This window comes from Cladosporium halotolerans (assembly GCF_011745625.1).
Source record: "Cladosporium halotolerans strain TM138-S3 chromosome Unknown Sca17, whole genome shotgun sequence".
NCBI classification, from domain to species: Eukaryota; Fungi; Ascomycota; class Dothideomycetes; order Cladosporiales; family Cladosporiaceae; genus Cladosporium; species Cladosporium halotolerans.
Genome location: NW_027191468.1, coordinates 315,218 through 342,416, shown reverse-complemented (window position 1 = coordinate 342,416; position 27,199 = coordinate 315,218). Strand labels below are relative to the sequence as shown.

The 27,199-nt window shown below is 56.3% G+C and overlaps 11 protein-coding genes across 11 annotated transcripts; 3 read left to right on the top strand and 8 right to left on the bottom strand.

Annotated features, from left to right (window-relative positions):
* Positions 1-1,196: 1,196 nt before the first annotated feature.
* Positions 1,197-2,651, top strand: WHR41_05062 (uncharacterized protein; the record flags this gene model as incomplete). The annotated part of the gene is made up of 1 exon (XM_069373667.1): positions 1,197-2,651. The coding sequence occupies one exon, from the start codon at positions 1,197-1,199 to the stop codon at positions 2,649-2,651; it is 1,455 nt and encodes a 484-aa protein (XP_069228928.1).
* Positions 2,652-3,376: 725 nt separating this feature from the next.
* WHR41_05061 (uncharacterized protein) lies at positions 3,377-6,720 on the bottom strand (the record flags this gene model as incomplete). The annotated part of the gene is made up of 4 exons (XM_069373666.1): positions 6,484-6,720; positions 5,630-6,395; positions 5,413-5,571; positions 3,377-5,362 (listed from the first exon to the last, which is right to left on the bottom strand). The coding sequence occupies exons 1-4, from the start codon at positions 6,510-6,512 to the stop codon at positions 3,377-3,379; spliced, it is 2,940 nt and encodes a 979-aa protein (XP_069228943.1). The 5' UTR covers positions 6,513-6,720.
* Positions 6,721-7,156: 436 nt separating this feature from the next.
* nat10 (RNA cytidine acetyltransferase) lies at positions 7,157-10,381 on the top strand (the record flags this gene model as incomplete). Its single annotated transcript, XM_069373665.1, has 1 exon — positions 7,157-10,381. One exon carries the CDS (start codon positions 7,157-7,159, stop codon positions 10,379-10,381), a length of 3,225 nt encoding a protein of 1,074 aa, XP_069228935.1.
* Positions 10,382-10,535: 154 nt separating this feature from the next.
* On the bottom strand, positions 10,536-11,837 carry WHR41_05059 (uncharacterized protein; the record flags this gene model as incomplete). Its single annotated transcript, XM_069373664.1, has 1 exon — positions 10,536-11,837. The coding sequence occupies one exon, from the start codon at positions 11,835-11,837 to the stop codon at positions 10,536-10,538; it is 1,302 nt and encodes a 433-aa protein (XP_069228998.1).
* A 562-nt stretch (positions 11,838-12,399) lies between these two features.
* On the bottom strand, positions 12,400-13,094 carry WHR41_05058 (uncharacterized protein). The gene is made up of 2 exons (XM_069373663.1): positions 12,718-13,094; positions 12,400-12,662 (listed from the first exon to the last, which is right to left on the bottom strand). Exons 1-2 carry the CDS (start codon positions 13,049-13,051, stop codon positions 12,598-12,600), a joined length of 399 nt encoding a protein of 132 aa, XP_069228945.1. The 5' UTR covers positions 13,052-13,094; the 3' UTR covers positions 12,400-12,597.
* Positions 13,095-13,240: 146 nt separating this feature from the next.
* WHR41_05057 (uncharacterized protein) lies at positions 13,241-15,757 on the bottom strand. Its single transcript, XM_069373662.1, has 3 exons — positions 14,527-15,757; positions 13,585-14,460; positions 13,241-13,532 (listed from the first exon to the last, which is right to left on the bottom strand). The coding sequence occupies exons 1-3, from the start codon at positions 15,644-15,646 to the stop codon at positions 13,405-13,407; spliced, it is 2,124 nt and encodes a 707-aa protein (XP_069228947.1). The 5' UTR covers positions 15,647-15,757; the 3' UTR covers positions 13,241-13,404.
* Positions 15,758-16,262: 505 nt separating this feature from the next.
* Positions 16,263-18,089, bottom strand: WHR41_05056 (uncharacterized protein; the record flags this gene model as incomplete). The annotated part of the gene is made up of 3 exons (XM_069373661.1): positions 17,883-18,089; positions 17,083-17,832; positions 16,263-17,034 (listed from the first exon to the last, which is right to left on the bottom strand). The coding sequence occupies exons 1-3, from the start codon at positions 18,062-18,064 to the stop codon at positions 16,263-16,265; spliced, it is 1,704 nt and encodes a 567-aa protein (XP_069228946.1). The 5' UTR covers positions 18,065-18,089.
* Positions 18,090-19,818: 1,729 nt separating this feature from the next.
* On the bottom strand, positions 19,819-20,733 carry WHR41_05055 (uncharacterized protein; the record flags this gene model as incomplete). Its single annotated transcript, XM_069373660.1, has 1 exon — positions 19,819-20,733. One exon carries the CDS (start codon positions 20,731-20,733, stop codon positions 19,819-19,821), a length of 915 nt encoding a protein of 304 aa, XP_069228948.1.
* A 1,039-nt stretch (positions 20,734-21,772) lies between these two features.
* Positions 21,773-22,927, top strand: CLAH7 (Minor allergen Cla h 7). The gene is made up of 3 exons (XM_069373659.1): positions 21,773-21,920; positions 22,034-22,522; positions 22,583-22,927. The coding sequence occupies exons 1-3, from the start codon at positions 21,894-21,896 to the stop codon at positions 22,682-22,684; spliced, it is 618 nt and encodes a 205-aa protein (XP_069228999.1). The 5' UTR covers positions 21,773-21,893; the 3' UTR covers positions 22,685-22,927.
* Position 22,928: 1 nt separating this feature from the next.
* On the bottom strand, positions 22,929-24,548 carry WHR41_05053 (uncharacterized protein). Its single transcript, XM_069373658.1, has 3 exons — positions 24,225-24,548; positions 23,992-24,156; positions 22,929-23,933 (listed from the first exon to the last, which is right to left on the bottom strand). The coding sequence occupies exons 1-3, from the start codon at positions 24,429-24,431 to the stop codon at positions 23,064-23,066; spliced, it is 1,242 nt and encodes a 413-aa protein (XP_069228950.1). The 5' UTR covers positions 24,432-24,548; the 3' UTR covers positions 22,929-23,063.
* Positions 24,549-25,453: 905 nt separating this feature from the next.
* On the bottom strand, positions 25,454-26,563 carry WHR41_05052 (uncharacterized protein; the record flags this gene model as incomplete). Its single annotated transcript, XM_069373657.1, has 1 exon — positions 25,454-26,563. The coding sequence occupies one exon, from the start codon at positions 26,561-26,563 to the stop codon at positions 25,454-25,456; it is 1,110 nt and encodes a 369-aa protein (XP_069228949.1).
* Between the last annotated feature and the right edge of the window lie 636 nt (positions 26,564-27,199).

Sequence of the window (27,199 nt, the reverse complement as noted above, 5' to 3'; positions counted from 1 at the left end):
TGGGCTTGTATTACCATTACCCTCAGATTACCCCATAGTTTTCGAATAGGTGAGGAGACGGGAGAGGGTCGCGGCTGCGGTGGAGGTCATGTGGTGGGTGGAAAGCTTGGCCCGAGCTACCTTTGACACATCGACGAGAGGCTGGGCTGGAGCGGAGGGACAGGACAGCCGGTTTCTGGGGGATGTGGCCTCTCTTGGGCTGGACTAACGTGCTGCTAGACGATGCGGAAAATCTTGTTGCCAACACAATATAGTCACATGACGGTGCAGCGAGTGCTGCTGAGCGGTCGTCTTGACGCTGCGAACAGTCGCAGCCAACGACTCGGCACAAGACACGACACGAAACGACCACTCGGCGGCTGCCCTCGGCTCAGAATCCGGGGTGCTACACTGCTAGCAGAGAATTAAGGCTTTAGACTCCCGCAACGGGGCTGCATGTAGAGCGTGTCCGTAGTCCGTAGCGCGCTGCTGGCGGCCATCTCCTGCTGCCTTGAGAAGGTGTATCCAGCTGCACCCAGGCGCATCCCTCGGCTCGCGCGGAGCGGCGCAGGGCGGAGGCGGCGGTGGTGTTTCGCGTGACTAACGCAGAGCAAAGTATGACCCCCAGAATACTCATCTACTCACCCATCCGGCACGTGGAGCCCGGCGGGCCAATGCGATCTGGCGCGACCCTGCCCACGTCTGCCGCTCGGCTCCCCGGATTCTGACGTCTCTGTCTGTCTCTCTCTGCACGCCCTCGCGCCTCGCGCCTCGCGCCCCGCTGGGCTGCCTGCGTCGCCTCGCGCGTCGACCAGCGGTGGCGGCTCTGACGGCCACGCAAAACCTTGCCAGCGCTGCCACCGCGAACGCCGTGCCCGTGGCCCAAGCGGCCGCCCGCCTGGTCAGCAGGAACACCCTCGCCTCGTCTGCCAACGGCCTGCCCGCGGGTTATATGAATCATCCGCGCGCCCACTCTCGTTCTCTTCGCCCCGGCGTTAATGCGGCTTTCGTAGGACAAAGCCTCTTTCAAAGACTTCACTCACCCGCCCCGTGCCTGTCCAATAAAAAGCCCCGCTGCCTCGCTTTGCGACTGCCCTGCCTCGTTTGCCTCACCACCCTCACCATTATTATCCTTACAATTCTCTTTCACTCTCCACACCGTGCAACCACCTGAGATACGTCCCCCAGCTTGATTGACATCCTCCCGCGACGTCGGAATGAGAATCAACGAGCTGCCCCAGGAAATCCTCAGCAACATCCTCCTCCAGGCCGCCCGCATCAACGAGGCCGAGGGCGAGACGTACACCTACGGCCTGAGTCAGGCGCCGCTGCCGCTCGAGAAAACCACCAAACTCACCAAATATGTCCGCGGTCCTCTGAGCGCCGAATCCCTGCGGTGGGACGCCACCCGATCCATCCGCCAGGTGTGCTCGCGCTGGCACGACTGGGCCATCGCCTACAACATCGAGCATGTGTTTGAGCGACGGTGGCGAGGCGCCGAGCGATGGGCAGACCTGACCCTGCGACGACCCAGCTACCGCCTCTACGAACTCATCGATCGCCCTCGAGGAATCGCCGTCTACCGCGACCCGTACCTCAACCTGAAGCAGACCGACTCGCTCTTCAGCTTCCTCCCGGAAATTTCTCAGCACGTCCGCCGCCTGTGGTTCAACGGGTTCTACGCCGCCGAGACCGACCGCTACATCCTCTCCATCATCTCCAACTGCCCCAACCTGGAGCTCCTCAGCGTCCCCTGGACCGTCCTCCGCCGCGGCACCGCCGATGACTGGATCGACCTGCTCAACGTCAACACCGGCGTCGGCAAGCCCCTCTACTCGCTCGAAATCCAAGGCATCTGCCTGCCCTCCGAGCAAGCCAAAGCCCTCGAAGAAGACGCCACGCCCAACCCCCTCCTCGACCCCCGCGTCTCCTTCTCCTCCCTCCGCCGCCTCAAAATCTTCGGCAACACCCTGCACAAGCCCATCTCCGACTCCGACCTGCACCTCATCGCCCGCACCGCCACCTCCCTCGCCCACCTCGACCTAACAAACATCAGCACCGTCTCCGTCGCCGGCCTCCTCGCCCTCGTCAAAGCCTCCGCCCCCACCCTCCAAGTCCTCGAGCACTCCCCCCGCTCCTCCGACGGCTTCTACCACCCGTACCCAGGCTCCCTCGACTCCGACGAGCACATCTGCACGCTCCTCGCGACCGCCCTCCCGCGCATGCGCGACCTCTCCGTCAGCATCCCCACCATGTGCCCGGCCATCTTCGCCTCGCCCTCCGTCCCCTGGACCGGCGACGCGCAATTCCGCTTCACAGACATCTGCACGCTGAACCCCAGCACGCCGCCCACGGAGCGCGCCGCCCACCTCGCCATCCTCCTCGACGCCGCGCGCGCGCTGATCGCCTCGCGCGCCCGCGTCCGCGCCCAGCTGCGCATCGAGCTGTTCTTCGCGGGCTGCATCTTCGAGCCCGAGAAAGGGCTGGTGCACGGCGATTTCAGCCTCGCGAGGCTCGCGAGCGCGGGCGTCTGGCCCGGGAGAGCGCACGAGCCGAGCTCGAAGGGCCCGTACGGGAGCAGCGGGTATTATGGGAAGGAGGAGGAGGGGTGGGTTGCGGTCGGGGAGGAGGAGTTTTTGCGGGCTGCGGGGAGGGGGTGGGTTGCTATGTGAGGGTTTTTTTGTTTTTTGTTTTTTTCTTTTTTTTTTTGAGTCGCGGTGTCTGGATGCATTTTTTTTTTGTGCGACTTGGGAAAGACGAACACGCCCTGCGAGTTTATTTATTTTCGGCGGCTGTTTCTTTCCATCACGAAAGCGAGCGAGGAGTTCCTCTGACGGTTTGGACGAAACGAAAGCAAAGCGCGGCGTTTTTCTTGGGGCTTTCTGCGCTGGAATCATCTTTTTTCTGGACGACAATCGGACGGACGAACGAAGAGCACACATGGGCATTTTGGGAAAGCGATCAAAAGCGAAAAGCGGCATTTCTGTTTTTTTGGAAACGACGGTCCGGTTTCTGCTTGGTTTGGAAGATCAAATACCCTCTACTCTTATTGTTTGTCTTCCTTCATGCCTGATCGTTAGGTCTAATTTCTGCTTCTGCTTGAGAAATACGATAGCGGCCAGAATGATGAGCTGTAATGTTATTATTATCAAATGATTTGAAAATCGTGTGCGTTTCGTGTTATGTACGGAAAATCTACCTATCGACATCGTCGTTCCCGTCCCGAAAGTCATAGCACATGTGCATCCCATCTTCCTCTTCAAATCATAAAAACAAGAATAACCCCAAACGCCACCCGCCTCCTATCTCATCAGACAATCCCACCAAAGCAACACCCGGGTATCAAAAGCAAACCACCCCACAATCCTCCTCTTCCCTCCCCTATTCCTCAACTCACTCAAACCCCCCACCCAAACCCCACCTCCCCCCTCCTCCCATCCGTCAACCGCCCCCACTCAAGCAACAGCCTAAAAAAATAAACCTCCATGTCCTCCTTCCTCAGCACCTGGCCCGCCCACTCCCTGCCGGCGCCCGCAATCCTCTCGCCCTCCTCCCGCCTCCCCCGCACCCTGCCCTCCACGCCCGCGAAATATGCCAGCGTAGCCCAGAGCCCCTGGCCCCTCAGGTCGAGCGGCGCGAAGTGCAGCCAGGCCGTCAGGCGGTCGTCCCACCACTCGCGGAAGAGAGCCGCTTTGAGCGGGAGAGAGCGCGAGGCGAGGAAGGGCAGGAAGCGGCCGGAGAAGCCGGCGCCGTCGAGGTCGAGGAGGTGCGCGTAGGACCAGTGGGATTGGAAGTCCGTGGGGTCCGCGAGCGGGGCGAAAGCGGCGGCTTGGTCCGGGCAGTCGCGGCCGCCGCAGCGGTGGATTGTGGAGACGATGCGGACGGAGGCCGGGAGGAGGCGGGCGAGGAGCGGGGCGGGGAGGGCGGCGTAGGATTGCTTTTTGCCGGAGGGGAGGAGGAGGGGTTGAGGGGGTGTGTTGGCGGCGGATTCTGGGGAGGTCAGGGCCACCATGCGCTGGCGGGTCATGCCGCGCCATTGGCCGTGGCCCGGGGAGACGCCTTCGCTGGTGGCGCCGCGCCAGAAGAGGGTGGTGTTTTTGTGCGCGAAGGGGGGGTCGGGGAATTCGTCGTTGGGGCTGTAGACGGCTTTGTCCATGTAGTTCCAGGCGGAGGGGTAGAGGATGTCGTTGAAGCCGTGGGCTTTGCTTTGGGAGAAGATGGGGAAGAGCTCGTGGGCGCCTTTGAAGGCGGCGGGCGAGAGGTAGAAGCCGTGCGAGTCTGCGAGGTCCGGCTGATGGCAGACGTCTGCTGCTTTGGTCCAGTTGGAGAGAAACGCGCCGAGGCTGTGGGGAGCTGTGCAGGATGTGCAGATCTTGCTGGTGTCCCAGTGTCGCTTGGTGCGAGCTGGCGAATTTGGCGGGCAGCCGACTGAGCCGAATTCGAGGAAGGTGCGTTGGAAGCTTCTGTGTATGAGCGGTGTCTCGTTGAGGGGTTCCTCGGTGAAAGGCTTCCACTCGTGGCCGCGTTGGGGAGTGAACGTGTTTTCCACCGGACTGTTGAGTTCGCCGAATTGTCGGCCAGCTTCTCTCATCGATTCGATCTGCTCGTATGGTACAGCCACCCTGCACTCGTCGTTCATGTTGAACGCAAGATCCATATCAGGCAGCCATTCGGCGAAATGCCCAATCATCTCGATGATTCCGTCAAGCATCCACCGATGAGTCGGCATCACGTTCGGACTAATCTCTGCCTTGCCGTTTCGGATGCTGATGCCAGACGCGTCGTTGAACGGGTTCGCGATCATACGCCAAGTCCGGTCTCTAATTTCTTCAGGGCTGAGCGCGTAGAACGGCAGTAGGTCTCTGTGGATACTGTCATAGTCGTCGATGATAATCGATCCCCGGTCTGTAGCGTATTTGTACCAATGGTCGAATCCAGGAGGCGGGTGCCTTCCGTATCGTTGCCGATAGTTCCGAACAGCTTCTTCCAGTGTCGTACTGGCGGAAGCTTGCTTGACATAGGCCTCATGACGCGTATTGGCTTCCCACATGAGTAGGTCTATGGGGTGATGTCCGACGCTTGACTTGTGGACGGCCCATAAGCATAGTTGTACAGCTAGAAGACACAGCATGGCGAGGTAGAGCCAGACTGGTGCCTTTCTGAAGGTCAAGTGTCGTGCATTTGCCTCCTCGGTCTCGGAAGTAACTCCCATGTGGAAATAGAATGCGAAGCCGAGTATGGTCAAACACATTGCAAGGAACCCAAGTCCAACGTGGCCGACCGGAAATGGGTGTGTGTGGTTCCAGGCAAACGATGTTGTCCGGACCGAAACAGATACAAACATTACAACCATGCTCGTGCTCATTGCTCCAATAAAATATGTCTAAACGTTGTCAGTTGAAGCTCGCGAAGCTGGATTTGCTCGTCACTCACACAAAATAGTGCAGAGATAACAGTCAGGCAAACCACAATATCTAGGCGCGTAGTACCCCAGAATAGAACGTCCGGTATTGAAAGAATTTTGCGTCGGTCGTCGGGGTCGGAGGCATAATAATATATACAAGCGATGGTGGACAGTGTTGCTGCCGCGAACTTCGAACGATCGATGTTAGAACTTGGATGTCGGGATGCCTGATTATTTCTCACTCACCAGAAAGGCCCATCCGACAGCCGAAAAGCGCGTTGAAGGACCTCTAGTACCGCCCTTCTCATCGGTGTACAGCAAGCCATGAATGCAGAACACGATGATGCAGTCCAGGGCCGTGCCGAAATATTGCGCCAATGGGACATACCACGAGTAAGGCAGAGACGAAGTGCAAATGTGCGTTGATGGGGGACTGCCGATCGCTCGGATTGCGCCCAAGCTTCCAAAGCAGACAAGAGCTACGACGACCAGGTAGCGGTAGGAAGAATTCATGATCCTGGACTCCCATACATCGTAGATCGTTGCCGTCTGGTCATCAAGTTCCGTCTGGTGTCTTCTGCGTCGGCGTATGGAGATCCAGTCCCAGATAGCCACCGTCAGCGGGACGACGGGCTCCCATGTGCCACGCGAGCACTGCACATTTGCGACGATCTCTCGGAGCAATTCTGCCCTTGCGCAGATGACGAGAACGAGCACGACAAAAAGGATGCGCAGCTTGCGCAAACTTGGCTGGTGAGCTAGGTCGTCTGGTAAGTGGTGAGGATGCGGGGAATGGTCGCGAGGTGCGCCATTTGCGTGCGTCTCTTGGAGAGGAACCGCAAGATAGTGCCCTTTGTGAGTTGGTGTGTCGCCTTTCGGTAAAAATCGTCCTAGCGCCAGAAGGATGACCGCGAGCGTTGTCAGGCAGACGATGGCAGCATAGGTGGGCTTGTCGAATGCGAACGAAGTGTCGACGATCGAGGTCAGCCAGGCCGTGCCGACAACGAGGCCGCTATAGTAAAAGACGTAGGTTCAGCGCATGTCGCACAGCATGATGCTTGGCTAAAAGCATGCAGGCAGGGCTAAAGAAAGGTACTTACACAAAGGCGGGCCACCGCGTTTCGATCATCCTGGTCCGTTCTTCCTCAGTAGTTTCACCGTTGGGGCAGCTGCATCATGTCGTGCTGTGTGACTCCGAGGGCGAGCGGCGAGGTGAGATGGGCGCGAACACGGTCGCGCAGGTCGCAAGAGGTATCGAGGCCAGGAACCGAGCGGGAAATTGGCAGGCAATCCTTCGCGGGCGGGTGGCAACGACATTAAGGCCAAGTCTGGCGCGAGGACGAGTGATAACCGGGTGGCTGTAGCGCGACTGGGCGCGCCCACTCTCTGCCAGGCGTGCCAGGCTGCCAGGCTGTCAGGCTGCCCGCCCGCCTCGGCCGGTTGGCGCAATCGTCACAACTTGAGCCAGACGCCCACACCATGCGCGCTGAGATACCCCGGATTTCGGCAACCGCCAGCCGGCCCTAAGCCCGAGCTTCGAGAATAATTTCTTGACGCCGGCCAGCGCTGCGACAGGCCTACCCAGCTGGTTGTTATACCACACCGTCGAATCGAGGTCGTCGTGCACGGCACCCAATACACGCCACCACCGTTCCAGTCGCTACCGTACCAGCTTTATCATCGCACATCGCGCATCGCCAATTCGAAAGCCCCGTCCAAAGCGAACACTTTCTCAGACTCTTCGCCCGGCGGCGGAGGTGGTGGTGAGGCAAGATGGTGAAAAAGGCGATTGATGCGCGCATCCCTGCGCTCATCCGCAACAATATGCAGGAGAAGAAGCGCAGTTTCTTCGTCATTGTCGGCGACAGGCAGAAGGATGTCATCGTCAACCTGTACCACATCCTGCTCAACATGGACATCAAGTTGAACAAGAGCGTACTCTGGGCATACAAGAACAAACTGCTCGGATTCACAAGCCACAGGAAAAAGCGCGAGAAGAAGATCAAGAAGGAGGTGAAGCGTGGTATCAGAGACGCCGACACGGAGGACCCTTTCGAGCTCTTCGTGAGCACACAGAACATTCGCTATGTCTACTACAAGGAGACGGAAAAGATTCTTGGTAACACTTTCGGCATGTGTATCTTGCAGGACTTCGAGGCTGTCACGCCCAATTTGCTGGCGCGCACTATGGAAACGGTAGAGGGAGGCGGTCTGGTCATTCTTTTGATGAAGAGCATGACAAGCTTGAAGCAGCTGTACACCATGTCCATGGATATTCACTCGCGTTACCGGACGGAGGCCCACGGTGATGTTGTTGCGCGCTTCAACGAGCGTTTTATTCTGTCGCTGGGAAGCTGCGACTCATGCCTGGTGATTGACGACGAGATGAACGTCCTTCCCATTTCTGGCGGAAAGAATGTCGTTGAGAAGAAGCCCACGGAGGAAGATGACGGCAAGACACCGGCGACACGGGAGCTTGAGGCGATCAAAGAGAGCTTGGCAGACACACAACCCGTAGGATCGTTGGTTCAGCTCGCGAGGACTGTCGACCAAGCCAAGGCCCTCTTGACTTTCGCGGAAGCCATCTCGGAAAAGACTCTTGCCAGCACGGTGGCTCTCACTGCAGGCAGAGGTCGCGGAAAGTCTGCAGCTCTTGGTGTGGCAATCGCGTCCGCGGTCGCCCACGGTTACAGCAACATCTTCATCACTTCTCCCTCTCCTGAGAACTTGAAGACCCTGTTCGAGTTCGTCTTCAAGGGCTTCGACGCTCTCGGCTACCTCGACCACGTCGACTACTCCATCATCCAATCCACCAACCCCGACTTCAACAAGGCCATCGTCAGAGTCAACGTCCACAGGCAACACAGACAGACCATCCAGTACATCCAGCCCCAGGATGCGTACACACTTGGCCAGGCTGAGCTGCTCGTGATCGATGAGGCTGCTGCGATCCCTCTCCCTCTGGTCCGCAAACTCATGGGCCCCTACCTGGTATTCATGGCCTCCACAATCAATGGTTATGAAGGTACCGGTCGCTCACTCTCGCTGAAGCTGATCTCTCAGCTGAGGGAACAGTCGCGGGGCACTGCGAACGTACGTCCGGATGAGAAGGTGACAGACCGTTCAAACGACTCGAAGTCTACTGGCAACGAAGGCGCTGCTCGGTCATCACGGTCTCTCCGCGAGATCACCCTGTCCGAGCCAATCAGATACGCATCAGGCGATCACGTCGAGAAATGGCTCAACAAGTTGCTGTGCCTTGATGCAACTCTGCCTCGCGCATCTAGCATCCACGGCACGCCTCATCCTTCGCAATGCCAGCTTCTTCAGGTCAACAGAGACACCCTCTTCTCATTCCATCCTGTCAGTGAGAAGTTCCTTCAAAACATGATGGCACTTTACGTGGCGTCGCATTACAAGAATACCCCGAACGACCTGCAATTGATGTCCGACGCGCCTGCACATCAGCTCTTCGTACTGGTTCCTCCCATCGAGGAGAACTCTGGACGTCTGCCTGAGATCCTCTGCGTCCTTCAAATCGCCTTCGAAGGTCAGATCAGCAGAGAAAGCGTGATGAACAGCCTTTCGAGAGGTCAACGAGCTGGTGGCGATCTCATCCCTTGGCTCGTCAGCCAACAATTTCAGGATTCCGACTTCGCCGGATTGAGCGGAGCTAGAGTCGTTCGCATCGCAACCAACCCTGATTACGGCAACATGGGCTATGGTTCGCGTGCCATGCAGCTCCTGACCGAGTTCTACGAGGGCAAGCACATCAACCTCTCCGAGAACGACACCGCCATGACCGAGGACGAAGAGATGGTTCGCGTGACAGACGCCGAGCTCGAGCAGAACACCCTACTCTCCGACAACGTCAAGGTGCGCGACATCAAGACCATGCCGCCACTCTTCGCTCGCCTCTCTGAGCGCAAGCCCGCCGCTCTCGACTACATCGGAGTGTCATACGGCCTCACCCAGCCCCTGCACAAGTTCTGGAAGCGCTCCGGCTTCGTCCCCGTCTACCTCCGCCAAACCGCCAACGACCTGACCGGCGAGCACACAACCGTCATGCTGCACACCCTCAGCAGCGCCTCCAGCGACCCAGCCTGGCTCGGCGCCTACGCTAAGGACTTTCACAAGCGCTTCCTCACCCTCCTCAGCTACCAGTTCCGCTCCTTCGGCAGCGTCCAAGCCCTCGCCATCGACGAGAGCGCCAACGCCGGCATCGACCTCCTCGACAAAGCCGAGAAGGCCAAGCCCCTCGACAAAGCCGGCCTCGACGACCTCTTCACCCCCTTCGACCTCAAGCGCCTCGACTCCTACGCAAACAACATGCTCGACTACCACGTCATCCTCGACCTTCTCCCCACCATCGCCGCGCTGTACTTCGCCGGCCGCATCCGCGGGCCCAACGGCCTGCACCTCTCCGGCGTCCAGCAGGCCCTCCTCTGCGCCATCGGCCTGCAGCGCAAGGTCCTCGAGGACGTCGAGGCCGAGCTCGGCCTCGGCACCTCCCAGCTCCTCGCCATGTTCGTCAAGATCATGCGCAAGGTCTCCTCGCTCTTCCGCCAGCTGCAGGAGTCCGACATCGCGGCTTCGCTGCCGGCTTCCACGCAGCGCGCCATCGACAGCGCCCCGGACGCCGCAGGCGACTCGGCCAACCCCGTCGACCCAGAGCAGATCGGCAAGCAGCTGCAAGACGAGCTGGCTGCGGGCGGCGCGGAGTTCGACGCCGAGGAGCGCGCGCGCGCCCGCGCGATGATCGACGCGCTGCCGCTGGACAACTACGAGATGGCGAACGGCGACGCGGCGTGGGAGGAGGCGGAGAAGAAGATCCGCGAGGCGGAGAGGAAGGGTGGGGCTGGGGGTGGGAAGACGGTCAGTGTGAGAAGTGAGAAGAAAGAGAAGGAGGGGAAGAGGAAGGCGGGCGAGGCGTTGGCCGAGGCGCAGAAGGAGGCGGAGAGGAGTGCTGGGAAGAGGAGTAAGAAGGCGAAGAGGTGAGTGAGGCTGGCCTAGGTAATTCCGATTTGAGCGTTTGGGGTGGGTAAAAAGACGGGTTGTATATTGTGTACTTTTCATATCAAATCATTCATGGCCAAAATAGATTCGGCTTTCATCCTTACAAATGAGTACTATCAAATCATCATCATCAACACTACACAACCTCAACCGCATCCCCCACGCCCTCGCTCCCCCCACCAACAGCCGCCCTAAACAACCCCACCGCATCATCATTCTGCCGCTGCAAATCCGCATTATTCGTGAACGCCGCCGCCCCGGCGAAAAACTGCTTCATGCGCGCCGGATCCTCGTGCATCCCGTCTTCAGCATACGCATACACGCGGCCGAACTGCCGCGCCAGATCGACCACCTTCTGCGACCGCGGCCGCCGCACCGTGTCGTAGGCCTCGAAAGCCGCGGCGATCTGCGAGGCGTCAGCGAGCTGCGCGAAGAGCGCGTCCAAGACGGCCGAGTCTTCGAGCGCCTGCGCCGCGCCGTTGCCGGCGAACGGCATGCTGGCGTGCGCGGCGTCGCCGATCATCGCGACGCGGCCGCGGTGGTAGAAGGGCGCGTGGTCGTGGTCGGCGGCGGTCCAGGAGGCGGAGGTGTCGCGCGCGACGAGCGCGACGATCTTGCGCGCGTCCTCGCTGTAGTTGGCGTAGAGGGCTGGGTCGAGAGGCGGGGCGCCGCCGGCGGAGAATTTGGCGCCGCGCACGGCGACGCCGGCGGACAGGCGCGTGCCTTTGTTGACGGGGATGCAGTTGACGTGCCCCCGGGGGCCGAGCAGGATGGGCACGCAGCGGGTCCATTTCTCGTTGATGTGCTTGAGGGCTTCGGAGGTGGGGACCATGGTGCGGTAGATTTGCCAGCCGTCGTGGTTGACGGGGGCGGTGGCGGAATGGGAGGGCCCGAGGAGGTGTTTGCGGGTTTCGCTGTGGATGCCGTCGGCGCCGATGAGGCAGTCGGCCTGGGCGGTGGAGCCGTCTTTGAAGGTGAGGTGGACGGCGTTAGGGGCGTCGGGGGTTTCGGTGATGGCGTCGAGCTTCTTGCCGAAGGTGATGCAGTCTTTAGGGACGAGTTGGAGGAGGCCGTCGAGCAGGTCGGAGCGCGCGACGGTTTTCCTGCCTTTGGCTCGTCCTAGCTCTGCGACGAGTTCGCCTTGGTTCGGGCCCTCGCCCAGGATGACTTCTGTGACCATTTCCGTCTCTTCGTCGCCTTGGCTCAACGCTTTGTCGAAGTAGACTTGCTTGACTTCGGGGCCGATGAGCGCCATCGCTTTGATCGCGTTCATGTGCAGTGCCAGACCCGCGCCTACATCTTTGTATTCTGGGACGCCTTCGTAGACGTGGACTTCGAGGTGTGATTTCTTCGCGAGTCCGGCGGCCAGTGCCAGGCCTGCGATGCCGCCGCCGGCTATCGCGATCTTGATCTTGCGGTCTGGCGGTGCGGAGCCCATTGTGAGGTGTGGTAGTGTTTCTGGGGATGGTCCGGCGATGGTAGAGGCTGAAGACGTTAGAGACGAGGATGGGGAGCTTCCAGGACCTACCGCAGACGTATTACATCTCGCATGGGCCCTCTATAGCTTGCATGCTAAGTACTACAAGGTGTCGGAGTCTTGTAAGCATCATCCGTGCGGCAAGTCCGAAGGTGCTTTGTTCCACCATAAGAGGTGCTCCCGGTCAGATATACTTCCATGCGGATACTGAAGCCATCTTCTCGAGACGAAGTATTTTGGCTGACCTATCCAGAGTTGGTCCGGCCATGATTGCGGTCATTCGTGAAAACCATGTGGACAATCGATGGTAGAACGCGTTTCGGGTCGGACATTTGAACACACGCGCTAACGCAGGTCCCTCAGCGCCCCACCCCCAGCCGGCAATTGCTGGTTGATGAGGTCAGCGGCGTCCATGCTTGGATGGCAACTCCGTTCATCTCGTTCATCTCGAATCCCCCTGAGATTTTTTTGATAAATTGAAGGTAAACGTAGCTAATCTTAACAAGATGTACATTTTGGAAATTGGCATTATCGCGAACCTCGGACGATAGTCAACGATCAGACGTTCTTACTAAGACCTCCGGCGGCTTCATTCATCAAGATCTCAATCATTTTAGAAACAGTCTTTAAATAACGATATAGAGCAATTGCCAGCGTTGATGATCGAGGCCAGCGATAAAACTTCGCGAGAAAGACATGCTTTTCCAATTGATCTGACCGATCATTCAGCGACCTGATGCGCCTTCTCATATTCCGCTTGTGGCACTTCCTCGCCCCAAGAAGTCTCTACACGCGATTAGCTGCATCCAATCCACAAATTCACAAGGCAACAAACACTTACTCCCCAACGAGATAGCCGTATGGGCCATAACCGTCTCCCCCGTCGCACCGTGCCAATGCGTCTCGCCCGCCGGCACATGCACCATATCACCAACCCTGAGCCTCTTGGGCCCCTCACCTTTCGTGCACACAAAGCCTGTCCCCATAGTCACGGTCAAGATCTGGCCGCGCTCATGCGTGTGCCAGAAAGTGCGTGCGCCGGGCGTGAAGCAGACGTTGTTGCCCATGCAGTCGTCGGCCGTGAAGATCGGGTCCATGTGTACAGTGCCTGTGAAAGTTTCCGTGGGCTGCTTAGAGGGGGTCGAGGGCTTATGGGAGGCGTGGATGAGTTGCATTTTGGTGGTATGGATATCTTTGTGTCAGATGGTTTATTGCATGTGATTTAGAGGCGTTTGAGTGACAATGTCCGTGGTGAAGTAAGGTTGAGGTCGATACCTGTATCTAACCTCGGTTACCTGACGATAGCTTCCTGAATGCTTTTTGTGAGGTTGCGGGGCGACTGAGAGCAGTCTGGTAACCAAGAGTGTGGAAAGAGCATGGTTTGAGCCGTAATTATGGTTTAAGAATTAAGGATAGTTTGCCCCTTCCTATAATCGTCATTCGTCGTCCCATCGTCCTGTCTTGCGACCAAAAACGTCAATCGTTATCAAAACTTCCATCTCGTGTCACGTAGGTTTCCCCAATGAATCTAGGTCTTGATGATATTTCCAGCGACCCTGATCGCTGCAGCTGTCTTTAGCACCCACTCTTGCGCAAGAGTAAAGTTACCAGCCTCGACGGCTTCGGTAATGCCAGGGAAGGTGACCGGTGCATAGCCTGTTGAACATGTTAACGACGATTCGCACAAGTTGGTTTCATCGAAACTTACCAGTATCGATACCAGGCGCGAAGATAGTGTGCTGGTAGAACTCTCTGTTTACCAAACCTCCCTGGGAGGTGAAGCCACGCTGGAAATCCCTGTACTTGTGATTGACCACTTGCAGGAGGGCGGTGTCGTTGCTGCTGACAGCCTGCTGAGATAGCTGAACGACTTCCTGTGCCTGTGACCGGAAAGTGTCGATAGCAGCGCGCAGGTCCGAGATGCTGAGGTTGCCGGAGCTGACACTGATCACTTCGCTCAAGTCCTCGTAGTACTTGTCCATCTGGTCGGCATAGTTTGGCAGGTCAAATGGGATCAGTTCCTCAGACGCGAGGTTGTACGCGAGGAGGGAAAGATACTCGCCCATAGCAGCGTGGTGGTGGAAGCCAGGGTCGCCGAACGTTGCCATCCAGTGGTAAGAATCGTAATTGCTGTGGTAAGGGTAGAGGGGATCGCCGGGGCCCCCATCAGAGCCCATGTCAATCGAACCGATGCCCCTGTGGACGAAAGCTGTGTAATCACTTCCACTTCCAAGGACGGCAACCGTGCCGTTCGTGTCCTCATTCCAAATGTCGTACATTGTGCGATTGGTGAAAGGCCACGCGATCTTCTTCATGGTATCGGTCGCGACCTTATGAAGTTCCGGTGTGGCAGCAATCATGGGATGGGGTCCGCTTGCGGCAATGTCGATGTTGAGGTATGATACGGCGGTTCCGGTAAGCCAAGGAATGTATTCCTCAACCCATTCGGTTGATCCGACTAGACCATATTCTTCGGCATCCCAAGAGCAAAGGACGATGTTGCGCTTCGGCTTCCAGCCTTGGGCGAGCAGTTTGCCGAATGCGCGGCCGAGTTCAACGATCACGGCAGTTCCTGAGTTTGGGTCTGTAGATTGCGGTGGTTAGGATCGAACATCGATGCAGAATATGCCTCGAGAGACAAGCAACTTACCTCCGGCTCCACCAATGATCCACGCATCACGGTGGTTGCCAATAATGATGGTCTCATCGGGGTTCGTGCCGTTGATCACACCAATGCTGTTCCAGATCGGGGTGTAAACCTCCTCCATCATGTTCTGTACGTTCAAGGTGACTCCGGGTGCGGGACCAGAGCTGTAGGACGAACCGTTGATAGCGCCAACATAACCAGTACGGTTGACCTCGGCACCTGGGACGCCATGACCCTCCAAAGCTGCAATCAGCGGCCTGGCATCTTTCTCCGAAATGGGGATCGATGGGATCCGTGGAAGGACATCAGACATGTCTGCACGGGTCGAGTTCTCCCTTGATGGATATCCCGGAGTCGATGGGTCGCCAGGATAGGTTGAAAGGAACTGAACGCTGCCTCTCTGCACCTGAGAAGGGTTGCGGGCACCGCCGTTGGGATACTCCTCATAGCCATTTGCAACCGTGACATTACCGTCCTCAGCAGGGTCAGTGTAGATCAGACAGGCCACCATGCCGCGGTCTTGTGCGTTCTTCACTTTCAGTCCTCTGAAGATGCTGCCGTATCTGGCCAACGCAACCTTGCCTTCAAGCTCGACGCCCAGATCCGCAAGTCTCTGGTAGTCACGTTGGGTACCTAGACCGACGTAGACGAACTCAGCGCTGGCACTGCCGGTGGCGGAATAGCCGTGGAAGCTTGGGAGGCGGTTGTCCCAGGTGGTAGTATCGTCTTCCTCCAGAACATCTTCGACAAGGCCAGCGTGGAAAACGCTGCCATTGGCATAGGTCATTGACAGGGAGTTATTCAGCGGATAATTCAGGAACACTGTGTATTCAGCCAGGCTTGAGGGAATACCAGCCTCTGTCCACTTGTCGGCCGTCCACTGGGCTTGGCTCTTGTTACGTCCTGCAACATGGTCGCCATGGGTGTAATAGTATGACCAATCCGAGATGGAGTTATTTGAGAACGAGTCAATGATGGTCTGTTCATTCGCGGAGCGGCTTGCGAGTGGAGTTGACTGTCTCTTCAACAGGTTTGGAGTGTGGAAGTGGCGGTCCCGTTGGCATCCCAAGACCAGGGAAGGAAAAACCGGCGTGGCCAGCAACAACGATGTACTATAACGCATGGTGGCTTTAGGGAGAGATTCTATTCCGGCCCGTCCTTACCTTCCACCTTGATGAACATCGTCGTGTATATATATATCCGCCTTCCACCACCTCGGCCCTTCTGTGCACCGCAAACTGCCACCGCGATACTCGCTTGGCAAACGACGGTGACAGCATGAGGACCAGGGTTCAATGCGGAGTTGTGGAGAAGCACGAAAGCGAAAGTTGCCAAAGTTGATATCGACCTGCTGTCTCTGGCATCGCGGCGCTGGGCAAGAGGATCAACGCTGGAGCTTCTCGGATAATCAGCGTCATTTCACTTGGCGGCAGCCTCCCACGTTGCATCGCCGTGGCACCTTGCAGTAGTGCAGAGTATACGCCGACGATGGAGGTGATAAGGTATCCTCGGATGGAATTACTTTGTGTGATCGATGCTGGCTTCGTTGTTGCGAACTCCGACGGATCTTCGTCGCGTTTGACCCCGCTCTTGCGCCACGACGGATGATAGCAAACTCGGCATTCAAGCTCTGTGCTCGGCGTTGTGCTAACCCTTGAGACGATGTTGAAACAAGGAAGACCAGATTAAGTAGTCTCATGGAACAGTTTGCTTCTATCATGTCCGCCTCAACCGCTGGTCTAAATTCTAGGAGTTTGCACGGCTGCCAACTCGAATGGCCTCCGGTTGGAAGTATCACCAGGCACTTCAGCTCGCCTTTCGTTGACGGACAGCTCATGTGTGTCGAGTTGCAAGGCCGATAATTTTTGGATTGAGAGACCAGACTTCTCGTACCACATTGGCGTCGACTGAGCGGATTCATGTCCGTACTTCGTCGAAGCGATATCAGCCTCGCTTTCAGAACGGCCCACTCGACGCCGTTTCCTCAGGCAGTATACTACAAGTGCACCGACTAGCAAGCCTACACCTCCAACAGCTCCGACAGCGATACCCACGACGCTTCCCGTGGATATCACTTTTGCTGGCTCGTCCTCCACTGTGGCATTGTTGGATAACACATCTTCGGTCGTCGTACTGGAATTGGCTCCTTCTGGCGTGAAATGATCGTCTTCCGGTAATATTGGCGGTGAAGCATTGACCTTGGGCTTCTCAGCACAATCGCCTCCGATGCTTACAAGATGAGAATCGGTGGTCGCATTCGCTTGCCAGAGAGTCCACGTCTCTGCATCGAGATCCACCATGAGGTATGCCGCAGAGAAGAACGGCCTGCCTATCTTGGGCACATCATTCGCGTTAATCTCCCAGGTTGGGATCATCATAATCGCCGGAGCAGAGGAGTTAGTCTGGAAAGCTCCATCCGGCGCGACGGACTGCTCCGGCAATATCAGGATGTCATTGGAGATGGTGAATTCGGACCCCTGGTCAGTGATCATGGTTAAATCTCCTCCATACCTGCGATCCGTCAGTAAAGGATTGTGATGGGACGATGACCTCACTTACTCGCCAGCGATTCTGTACGCCGCAACATCCCAGGGTAACTTGGCCAGGTTTTCGGCTCTGGAGGTGCCGGTGGCGGTTTCAAAACGGTACACAAATGGATCGTATCGAAGCGAGGTGATCGCTGGCCAGTCCAGCCAGATGCAAGCCGACAGCATCGACGGTGCTAACATATCCGATTTCGTCCCATTCGGGAATCCCAGAACCATGTTGGTTATGGTGAGATACATGCCCGATTGGCAATTTGCAGTTGAAGGCATCAGCTTCTGCGTGATATTTGGTCCAGTCACCTTCGCTGCATCGTAGCCACCCAGTACGAGCTGACCGTCCATGGAAAGCGATTCTGAGGCACTATTGCGCCCCCACCAGAAGGAGTAAGTCCGTGATGATATCCTTCCTTCGTCGCGGAGCGTGTTCAGCAATGTCGAGTTCCGCCCAAGGCCGATGTTGGCTTGCGCACCCTCCCTGCCGCCATAGTCGAACCCAGGCATCCCGATGGGAAAGTCGGTCAAAGTGGCATTCCCTAAGGAAATTGTGTCTTTTGCCCACACGCTCTCCCAGATGTGTATGCCGACAGCACGCGCCGTGTCACTTGTATCACCGCCAGCTTCCGTTACATCAAGGTTGTCCGAGGCCGTCGTCGATAAGGTGGGGTCGTAAGTACCGCCGCGTACGGTCTGACATTGGGGCTCGGTCGTTTTGCTAAAGCACGCAGGCGCGCTTGTATTGTAAGCCCATGTATTATTGAGAACGCTGGTGGACGAATGTCAGCTCCGACACGATCCATTCAAGAGATGACGAACTTGTGTGGCAGAAATGATATGTTCTGCGGTGGGCTTCCGATAGACAGTGGCACGCCTCGCATACTATGTCCGTTCGACAGCAGCACATCTGTAATTGGTATTGACAAAGGCTGTGGATTGTTGCATGCCGCCGCCGTCGTCCCAATGAGTGCAAGGCACAGGTATAGCAAATCGAGCGACATGGTCACTCATGCAAAAGAGAGCTCAAGGCTGTAGTAGAACAGCATCTTTGACCTGGTATGAAGATGGTACAAGCTAGACGCCAGAGCCCAAGATCTCCACTTCCCCTGGCTGATGCTACGCCGCATGCCTGCGTCGTTCTGTTTCGGTAGATTAAGCAAGTGCTTGAACAAAATGGGACTTGCACGCGCTCACACGGTACGTGGATGGATGCGGCGCTTACTTATCACCACCAGCATACCTTCATCGCTGGATTTCGCTTTTGATTATTTCGGTGCTGCAGCTATGCAAATCTTTATGCTCTTGCCGCCGTTGTCCATGACTTTGCGCATGCTTCCAAAGCCAATTGCCCAAAATGAGCGGTCGCAATCGTTTAAAGTACCTTGGTGGCTCGCAAGGCTCGTGACAATGCTAAGAATGTTTTTCCCATGGCAGCGCTGACGAGGAACATGACGGGCGGCAGGCATACTCGCGTGGAGAGCCAATCAGGTTTGCAGGTTTCCATATACACGATGATCTTAGGCGCCGGAAATCCTTCAGCCAGAACCACTGTTTCGTTTGGCGCCAATTTACCGCTCAGTCCGGGGCGCTTGTATTGCAAGCGAGTTGACATGATTACAACATGTTTACTTTTTGCTTCACTGTATGCCCTCAAATGATTCTGGATTCGTGAAAGCCCCCGGCACGCGTAAAGCATGTGACAAGCGCAAGTCGCCTCATGATTTGCATGTTGATGTAGCTAAATCAGGAATCAGTATGCGACTTCTCGCCAGAGATGCTCTGACGAAGTGAATGGGCTTCTGCGATACGAAGCATCTACTTCCTCCTCTCATCGCATCGCCATCATCTGTACCTCAGACCGCAGTTCATTGAGGAGTGACGATACAAGGATAGCTGCGGTTACCTGTCACCCGTATTGCGGATATCTTACTCAATGTTGGGGCCATGCTTTCGCAGTGAGATACAAGAGCTTGCGAAGATGATTCTGGCAGCTGGATTCCATCAAACAGCAATGCATGATCGACCACCGAAGACGGGAATAGAGAAAACACTGCCATCGGTGTCTTACGGTTCGTTGAAGATCTAATCATCAAAAGGTTCACGGATGACACGAGTATCCAGACATTCGGGACAATCCTCCGGTATTTTGGCGGGATGATTCGAATATGCTGAGAGGACCTTTTGCGGGAACAGTCTTGAAGCAACGATTCTAATACAAATTGAATGACAAGATTGTCGACTTGGAGACAAGGTCACTTGTGATTACCAGGTGGACCCTGGTGCTACCCGCAACTGGCTTGTTCCGTCGTTTTGCAAGACTGACGAAGAGTTTTCCGACAATATCAGGTGCTGGACGGATTATTCTAGAGTTCGCTGGTCTGTCAGCCATCACTGGGAAAAGACAATGACACCTTCGGCTGTATGGGATCTGGAGAGGAGACCATGGCCAACTTCAGGCTCAAGGCTACAGATGCCGCGGACGCATTGCACTAGGGCAAGAAACCAGTTTGGCAGGTTCAACGTGGCTGGACTGGTGAATCCAATCCCTCAAAGTCAAATACCAACGCAGAGTCGAGCGTGGTTACCGGAAACACGGTGTAAACGTGTCACCTTTCACCATGTGTGCAATTTAAATGCTCCATGACGCCATGAAGAGTCTTGATCCAGAGTTTCTGTTGCAGTACCAGCGTGTGATCTGACACAATGTTATGGCAAGCGGAGACTTTGACTTTTACGATGACAGTCTGTGGCCTTCTCATCCATGCTCATCCTCGGTCAGGCCCGGACAATCTTCCATTCCCTCGTCCTCGTAACGATACTTGCACCAGAAGCAGTACCAGTACTTCTCTCGCAGATGCTTGACCACGTTGTCAAGCTTCTCAGTCGCTGGGAGGCCCTGGTATTCTTCGAGCTCGGAATCCTCTTCATCAAGTTCCTGTACCTCGTCACCCAATGCAAGCTTGTCATGAGCGTCTTCTTCCGTATATTCCTCGTTCCTGGATAGCGATTGCGTAAGGTCGTAGCGTGCACGGCGATCACGCTCTTTTTCCAGCCTTTCCTTGACCAATGGACGGTAGAGAATGTTGACTGATTTCATCAGCCGCTTCGTCGAATGGCCTTTGCCACCAGGACCAATGCCGTCTTTTTGATCGACATCGCCATCCTCTTCAAATCCTTCCAAGATCTTCATGGCTCCAAGCCACAAACCTTCAACCCTCTTCTCCTCCCTCTCCTTGACATTTCTTTCCCTGAACTCCTCCTCACTGATCTTAGTCCTTTTCACCCCTTCGTCAGCTTGAGCCGCCGCCTCCCTGATTTTTCTCTTCTTTTCCGAATCTGCGCCGATACCACCCTTGTCGTCCTTCATCCCCAACTCTATAGGCCGGATTCTCCCCTCATTACCCGCAGCACCGAGACCTCCACCCGCTTTGAAGCCCATCTTTGCCATCATTTTGGCGCCCTTGCTGGAAGAATCAAGCTCGGTGGCAAGAGCCTTTTCTCGTGCAGCGGCCGCGGCAGCTTCTTTTTCAGCCTTGGATGGAATGCGACCACGCTCGGCTGCTTCTTTCTTCAGCCGCGCGGTTCTCTGCAGAGAGGTCTCTTTTCTGGTTGTGCTGGGTTCATCGAAGGTCATGGTCAGGTAGTCGTCCTCTTCCTCGTCGGACGCCATGATGGAAACGCGCTTGGAAAGGCCAAGACAGTTGGCGCCGTTTTTTACCGAAGCTCACAGCACCAGCGACACAGAATACAAATGAAGCGCCCTTGAATGGAGGCAAACTCAGAAAAGAATGGGTGGCGGGAATTTCCCAAAGAGGCAAGCACCAAGCAGTCAATGTGAAGTCAGGGTAGGCCAGCGCCGCCAGCCTCCAGCGGCCCATGCTCCGAGCGATCCCCGCTCACCACGTATCTGGAATTTTGTGGCCTACCAGCCAGCACCTTAGTAGGTCCTCCACCGGAAAGCCACCTTCAGGGGGTCCAGGAGAGGTGGTAGTACGGTGATATATTGATGTATATTGGGAATAGCTGGATACTCTCAGCATTTACGAAACCCCTCCGTAATCTAGATCGAGCTTGAAGTTCTACCATCTCTTATTAGAGGACTTGAAAGGTCATTTCCACCAAAGAGAGTCATGCCACAGACTTCCGGAGAACTGGTGGGCACGATACTGTGATCGTTGACCGCCTCCGCGTTCAGCTCCGCGGTGCGTTCCACGGTTGTCGTGCTGCGATGTGGCAGTGGCCGGACTAATTAGCCAGATTATGCAGGTACCGCAAGCGCCGCACTCAGAATGCTCCACAAGAGCTTTGTCCTCTATTGTTGGGCATGCGACTCGGACCTGGCCGGAGTAGCTCGGATAGCAGGCCTGATAGGATGTCTCTGCCCGCCTAGCTGGATGTGGAATCCGGGTGGCAGATTTATCACGCTTACCCAAGCACTGGAAATGTGTGTGGTTTGGTGCGGAGGGAATCCGTTGCTATGGATGATTACAGAGGTCGCGCGGAGAGGCGCTGCTAGCGCTTCGGTAGCGATGTGCCGTCAGCAGCAAGCTTCTCTTATATGATGGTTAATTAATCCGAAAGACACGCTCGGAATGGGTAATTGTGTACAAATTCCGCTGGATCGGGTTTAGTGAGGGGCGTTTCTCATGCCGAAACGTCGGCGGGACGTGGGCTGTTGCCCGTAGCTTCGAGAGCGCATAATGTAAGAGCAGAGCTGTTCCATATATAAAATAGGCCTCCGTTCGCTACCGCTGCCTCTTTCCTTACACCGCTACCTCCAATATCTTCTTCTTACCCTAATCTTCCATCAAACTCCAGCAAATCGTCGCCATGGCTCCCAAGATTGCCATCGTCTTCGTACGTACGCCCACATTCAGTGGCATTGAGCCCAAGTCTCGCCGCCCGGCCATTGAACACCCAATGCCGGCATACGGCTCGATCATGATCAGCTACTAACATCACCCTCTCAGTACTCCATGTACGGCCACGTGCAGACTCTTGCCCAGGCTGAGGCCGAGGGCATCAAGTCTGCCGGCGGTTCCGTCGACCTCTACCGCGTCCAGGAGACCCTGCCGCAGGAGGTTCTCGACAAGATGCACGCCCCGGCCAAGGACGACTCCATCCCCACCCTCTCCGACCCCTCCGTCCTCGAGCAGTACGATGCTTTCCTTCTGGGTATCCCCACCCGCTACGGCAACTTCCCCGCCCAGTGGCGCGCGTTCTGGGACCGCACCGGCGGCCAGTGGCAGACCGGTGCCTTCTGGGGCAAGTACGCCGGTCTCTTCGTCTCCACCGCTACTCAGGGTGGTGGACAGGAGAGCACTGCTATCGCCGCCATGAGCACCCTCGCTCACCACGGCATCATCTACGTGCCGCTCGGCTACAAGACCACCTTCCACCTCCTCGGCGACAACTCCGAGGTCCGTGGTGGCAGCGCCTGGGGTGCCGGCACCTTCGCCGTAAGTTTCCACCCCTCGACGATGAGATGAGGAAGAGCAACTACTAACGTGAACATACAGAGCGGCGATGGCTCCCGTCAGCCCACCGCAAAGGAGCTCGACGTCGCCAAGGCTCAGGGCAAGGCCTTCTACGAGGCCGTCGCCAAGGTCAACTTCCAGTGACTGCAAGGCAGCGAAGCTGGGAAGCAAGAGGTTTCGGCCCAACCGGCTGCGGGTGCTGCTGGTGGCGCTGCTGCGAACGGTGGTGCAAAGGACACCAACGCTGAGCAGCAGACTTCCACCCAACCTCAGCCGAGAGAAGAGAACAAGAGCGAGGGTCCTTGCGGCCTGCCGTTCAAGTGCTCCGTTTCTTAGATGATACCATAGTAAATGACATGACATGACAACTCAGCGTGCGTTCCTTCAGCTCAGTGGACGTAGTTTATTCATTACAGCTACACAACATGCAGCTAGCTATGTGCACAGTGGCAGCGAGCTCGCGATTTTGTTCGCGACAAAAGCCATGCTTTGACATCTATGGGCAGAATTGGGCAGCAGAGGCCTACTTATCCCCATCCTCTTCTTGCTTCTTTTTCGGCGGTGCGTTGTCGCGGCTGTGGCTCCGGCTGCGACTTGTACTACCTGGGCTGATCCTGCGCTTGTCGCGTCGCTCATTGTCGTCCCTCTTGTGGCTTCTACGAGGAGGCGAGCGCGAGCGGGAGCGCGAGCTTGAGATGTCACGACGCCTACGGGGCGGTGACCGTGAACGGGATGGGGACGCACGGCGGTTACGCCTTTTGGGTGGTGGGGAGCGGCTATCTTCAGAGGGAGATCTTCGGCGGCGGGCGTGGTAGGATTGGCGGTGACGTCTGGGCGATCGTGAGCGACGTTCATATGCAGGAGAACGCGAACGGGATCTGGATCTGCGGCTTTCGTCACCGCGCTTGCTCTTGCTCTTGCTGTCGGCCTTGCGGTCGATAGAATCTCGCGATACCGACCGTCTGCGAGCTTTGCGGGGTGGAGAAGGCGAGCGGGATACGCTGGATGTGTTGCGGCGGCGACGGCGGCGAGGAGTGGAGCGGCTACGTGCGCGTGCACGATCGTAGGAGGGCGAGCGGCGTCTTCGTTGAGGTTCGTCTCGGTAGGAGCGCCCTGGGACGTAGCTGTCAACTCCGCGCGTTGAGGGAGGGCCTCTGTATCGGTCGTCGCGGATCCTGGGAGGAGACCGTGAATCGCGATAGCTCCCTCGCCTGTCATCAAAACGATCGCCGCCTCTCCCACCGCGACCTCTGTAATCCCGGTCACCGCGATCATCTCTGTCACCTCTGCGGTCGCCGCGCTCGCGTTCACGTATCCTTCCGAGCTCTCTATCACGCTCTCGATCGGCTTCTTGACGCTTCATGGCTTCCTCGCGGACTTTCTCGTCTTCGAGCTGTAAGCTTCGTCAGTATACAATGACGGTAACCTCGAACTGTCCTGGTTATCCTCACCCTCTCTTTTTCCAGTTCAGCCTTCTTCGCTTCCAGTAGCTCTTGCGGAACACCTTGTGCTCCGTTCTGTGCAGAAAGCAGCAGCTTCCACAAAGCTTTCGCAAATGGCGCAGCTTCCTTGTCAAGGAAGCCTGTAATCATGATTTGAAGTTCTTTGATCTTGGGCTATCGAGGTATCTAGTCAGACACGCTCTTACTGTGTTACGTCGGCGTATGAAAGCTTCGAGACTCACAAACTTGGACTCCTCGAGTACGTTCGAGATCAATTCGGTCACAATGTCGTCGTCGTTGTTCAGTATCCTCGCGATCTCATCTGCGACCCATTTCTTGATCACAGGAACATTGACCTTCTCCATGTCCACCTGTTGCTCGAATTCGGGCGGGAATTTGGTCGTGCGCAACTGCTTTTTGTCGACATTGGTGATGAGGGCGGCCGACATCTTGCCGATCTGTCGGACGTGCAAATACGCACGTGATGGGGTAGAACGAAGGTCCCGCGGTGGTATCGATTGGTTTGAACGAGCTTTGGGAAGGCAGTGTTGGATTGGTTGTTGTCGGCCAAACGTCAATAATCATGAATGAACGCTTCGGCTTTGGCGCTTCACGCGCGCACGCGCTCCTCCCGCGGATCCTGAGCTCACTCGGTGGTCCGAGCGCGCCGCATGTGGGACGCCCATTGACTGTAGTACTCGGTCTACCATGCCATCTGTGCGCTCTTCATTCACTGTAGGTACAACTTACAGCACTGTTTTTGCTCTTTACTTCTGAACATCGAAAATGAAGGTTGCTGAGCTTCTTTCTGATCTTACCACCCTGCGCCCTGAAGTCTGCGTACGCCCTCTCCCAAGCGCTCCCTTAGATGTGCCTTCCATCCACCTAACGTCATTTACCAGGATCAAAATGCGGCATTGGCACTTGTCAACACCAGACCTGATGGCAGCAATCCACCATCATCAGCTGCAGACACAGATGATGCCGATCTGAAGCGTGCCAGAGATCTGCTTGAGCTTCACGCCGACGTCAAGTTGGCCCATGCGGATGGGACTGATCGTGACCTGATCGAGGCACGAGATGCAGTGACTAGAGTTCTACGTGATCTCTGAGTTGACTTCAGTGTGCCCTACAAAGACTGATATGCATATCAGATGGCACGCCTCATCGTAGTGCTCACCAAGCATGCCTTCTTTCTCCAATCAAACTGGACCTCGTCTCCTCCGTCTGGCACCGTCAGTATATGGACGAAGTAATGGGAGCATGAGACCTGCGAGATCGAATCTTTACATCATGGCCACCACGCGCAGGTACTCGAAAACATTCCGATCAACGACTTGACCTGCACATTAGCATCACAGCAATGATGACGAGAGATATCATTGGGTCCAGCAATCGCAAACGGTCTCTTTGAGCTGTCGAGAACATATTTATAGGAGAGTCACATATAAATTACCCAGCATAGCGACGGTCACTTCGCAGCACCGACATGGAAACTCTTCAGGAACCTCCAGCGTCCTTCCTCCTGCCATCCCTTCGCTTTCCAATCATTAGCTTTCTTCGGATAGAGGTCGACGATGTCGTAAAGACTCTCATCATGCGCGATAACAGGGAATATGCCGTCATGAGCATCGAATTCAGTCATCTTGTCGATGCTGTGTTTCGCTTCCTCCGCACTAGCGTGCACAGCGCCCTCCGGCTTGTAGAAGGGTTCCGTCGCGCTCTTGTTCGGGTGGATTGCTTGAAAGATCTCTCCCGGACAGGCACTCGTCGGCTTCGCGAAGGGGGCCTGCAGCGGGTTGGGAGAAATCGAAGCCGGGAGTGGCAAGTACGGCGTCGGTCTGAACTCTCCTCCGTGATGCGCAATGTCACCCCCGAGGAACATGAACGTCGGCGGGTTGGCTGTCGTACGTGCGAGGGCGCACAGGTGTCCGACGGCGTGGCCCGGCGTGTCGAGGAGGTAGAAGCTGCCGTCTCCGTAGAAGTCGTGCGCTCGGAAGCCGCCAAGTTGGAGGTTCTTGCTCTGTGGGTCGGCGAAAGATATCTCGACGAGATCCCGGCCCGCCCATAGGCGCTCGTCGACGGGCGAGTCCGCAACCGTCGGATACGATGGCACGAAACTGGACTTGAAGCCAGGTCCGACTATCAGGTCGGTTGAGGGCGGGAACGCGGAAGTGTCGCCTGTGTGGTCGAAGTGCCAATGAGACCAGATGATGCCGCCGATTTTTTCGAGGGCTTGGCCGTTTTCCTGAAGGATGGTAGACACGTCCTTGTCGACTTCGACGCTGACGTGGGGTGCCTTCAACTGCTCTCTGACGCTGGAAGGTGCGTTTTCCGCCCAGTCTTTGCGTACGCCGAGGTCGAAGACCAGATTGTCGTATTTGCTCTGGGCTGATGGGTTACGGTGCTTGATAAGGAAGCTGTAGCAGCAAGCACTCAGTGTTTCATGGCCTGGCATCGGCGGTTGCATGAAGTGCGCGGCGGGAAGAGTGACATGTGCTGTCGTGTCGATGATAGAGACCTCGACTGTAGAGTCTGAGTCCGGAATGTTGAGTGCTGGTGGTGGTTGTGCGGATGCCATGTTGGTTGTTCTCGTTGCTGTTTGTCGACCTGTTCTGTCTTTAGCCTGTCTTAGGAAAGAGTTGTGAAGTTATGGAAGATGACGAATGATCGCATTCGCTTTGGCGATCTCCGAATTGATACTGATTGGTAAGCTTTGAACGCAGATCATGGCTTATTCATAGTGCATGTACATGCTTAAAGTTCTCGTGGGCCGCTCGAGCCGCTTGAGATTCACTACTCTACTCAAAACGGGGCAGAGAGCTATTGACGACTTCCAAATTAGTGTACTTCATCGGCAACAACTTCTCGTAGAACGCGTTGAAGCTGGTTACAATGCTAGCTACAGCGTTTGAAAATATTAATGAATTCTTTTGTCGACTGCCCTTCAGGGAGTTGACATGATTATTGATGGTCCAGAGCGAGTGTTGGCCGTGGAGACTGACGTCGGTCAACAGCGAAGTTCATGACGCCAACATGATGACCACCAGCCTCATCGCAACGCCCTTGCGAGATGGAAGATATAGTTGGAGTCAAGCATTCACATTCAATTCAGAGGGGTGTTCCAATTTTTCCCTTCCATCATCACGCCACCATGCATCCATCGCGTTTCCAGACCATCATTAGAGCGGGCCGCTTACCGCGGACGCATCAGCCC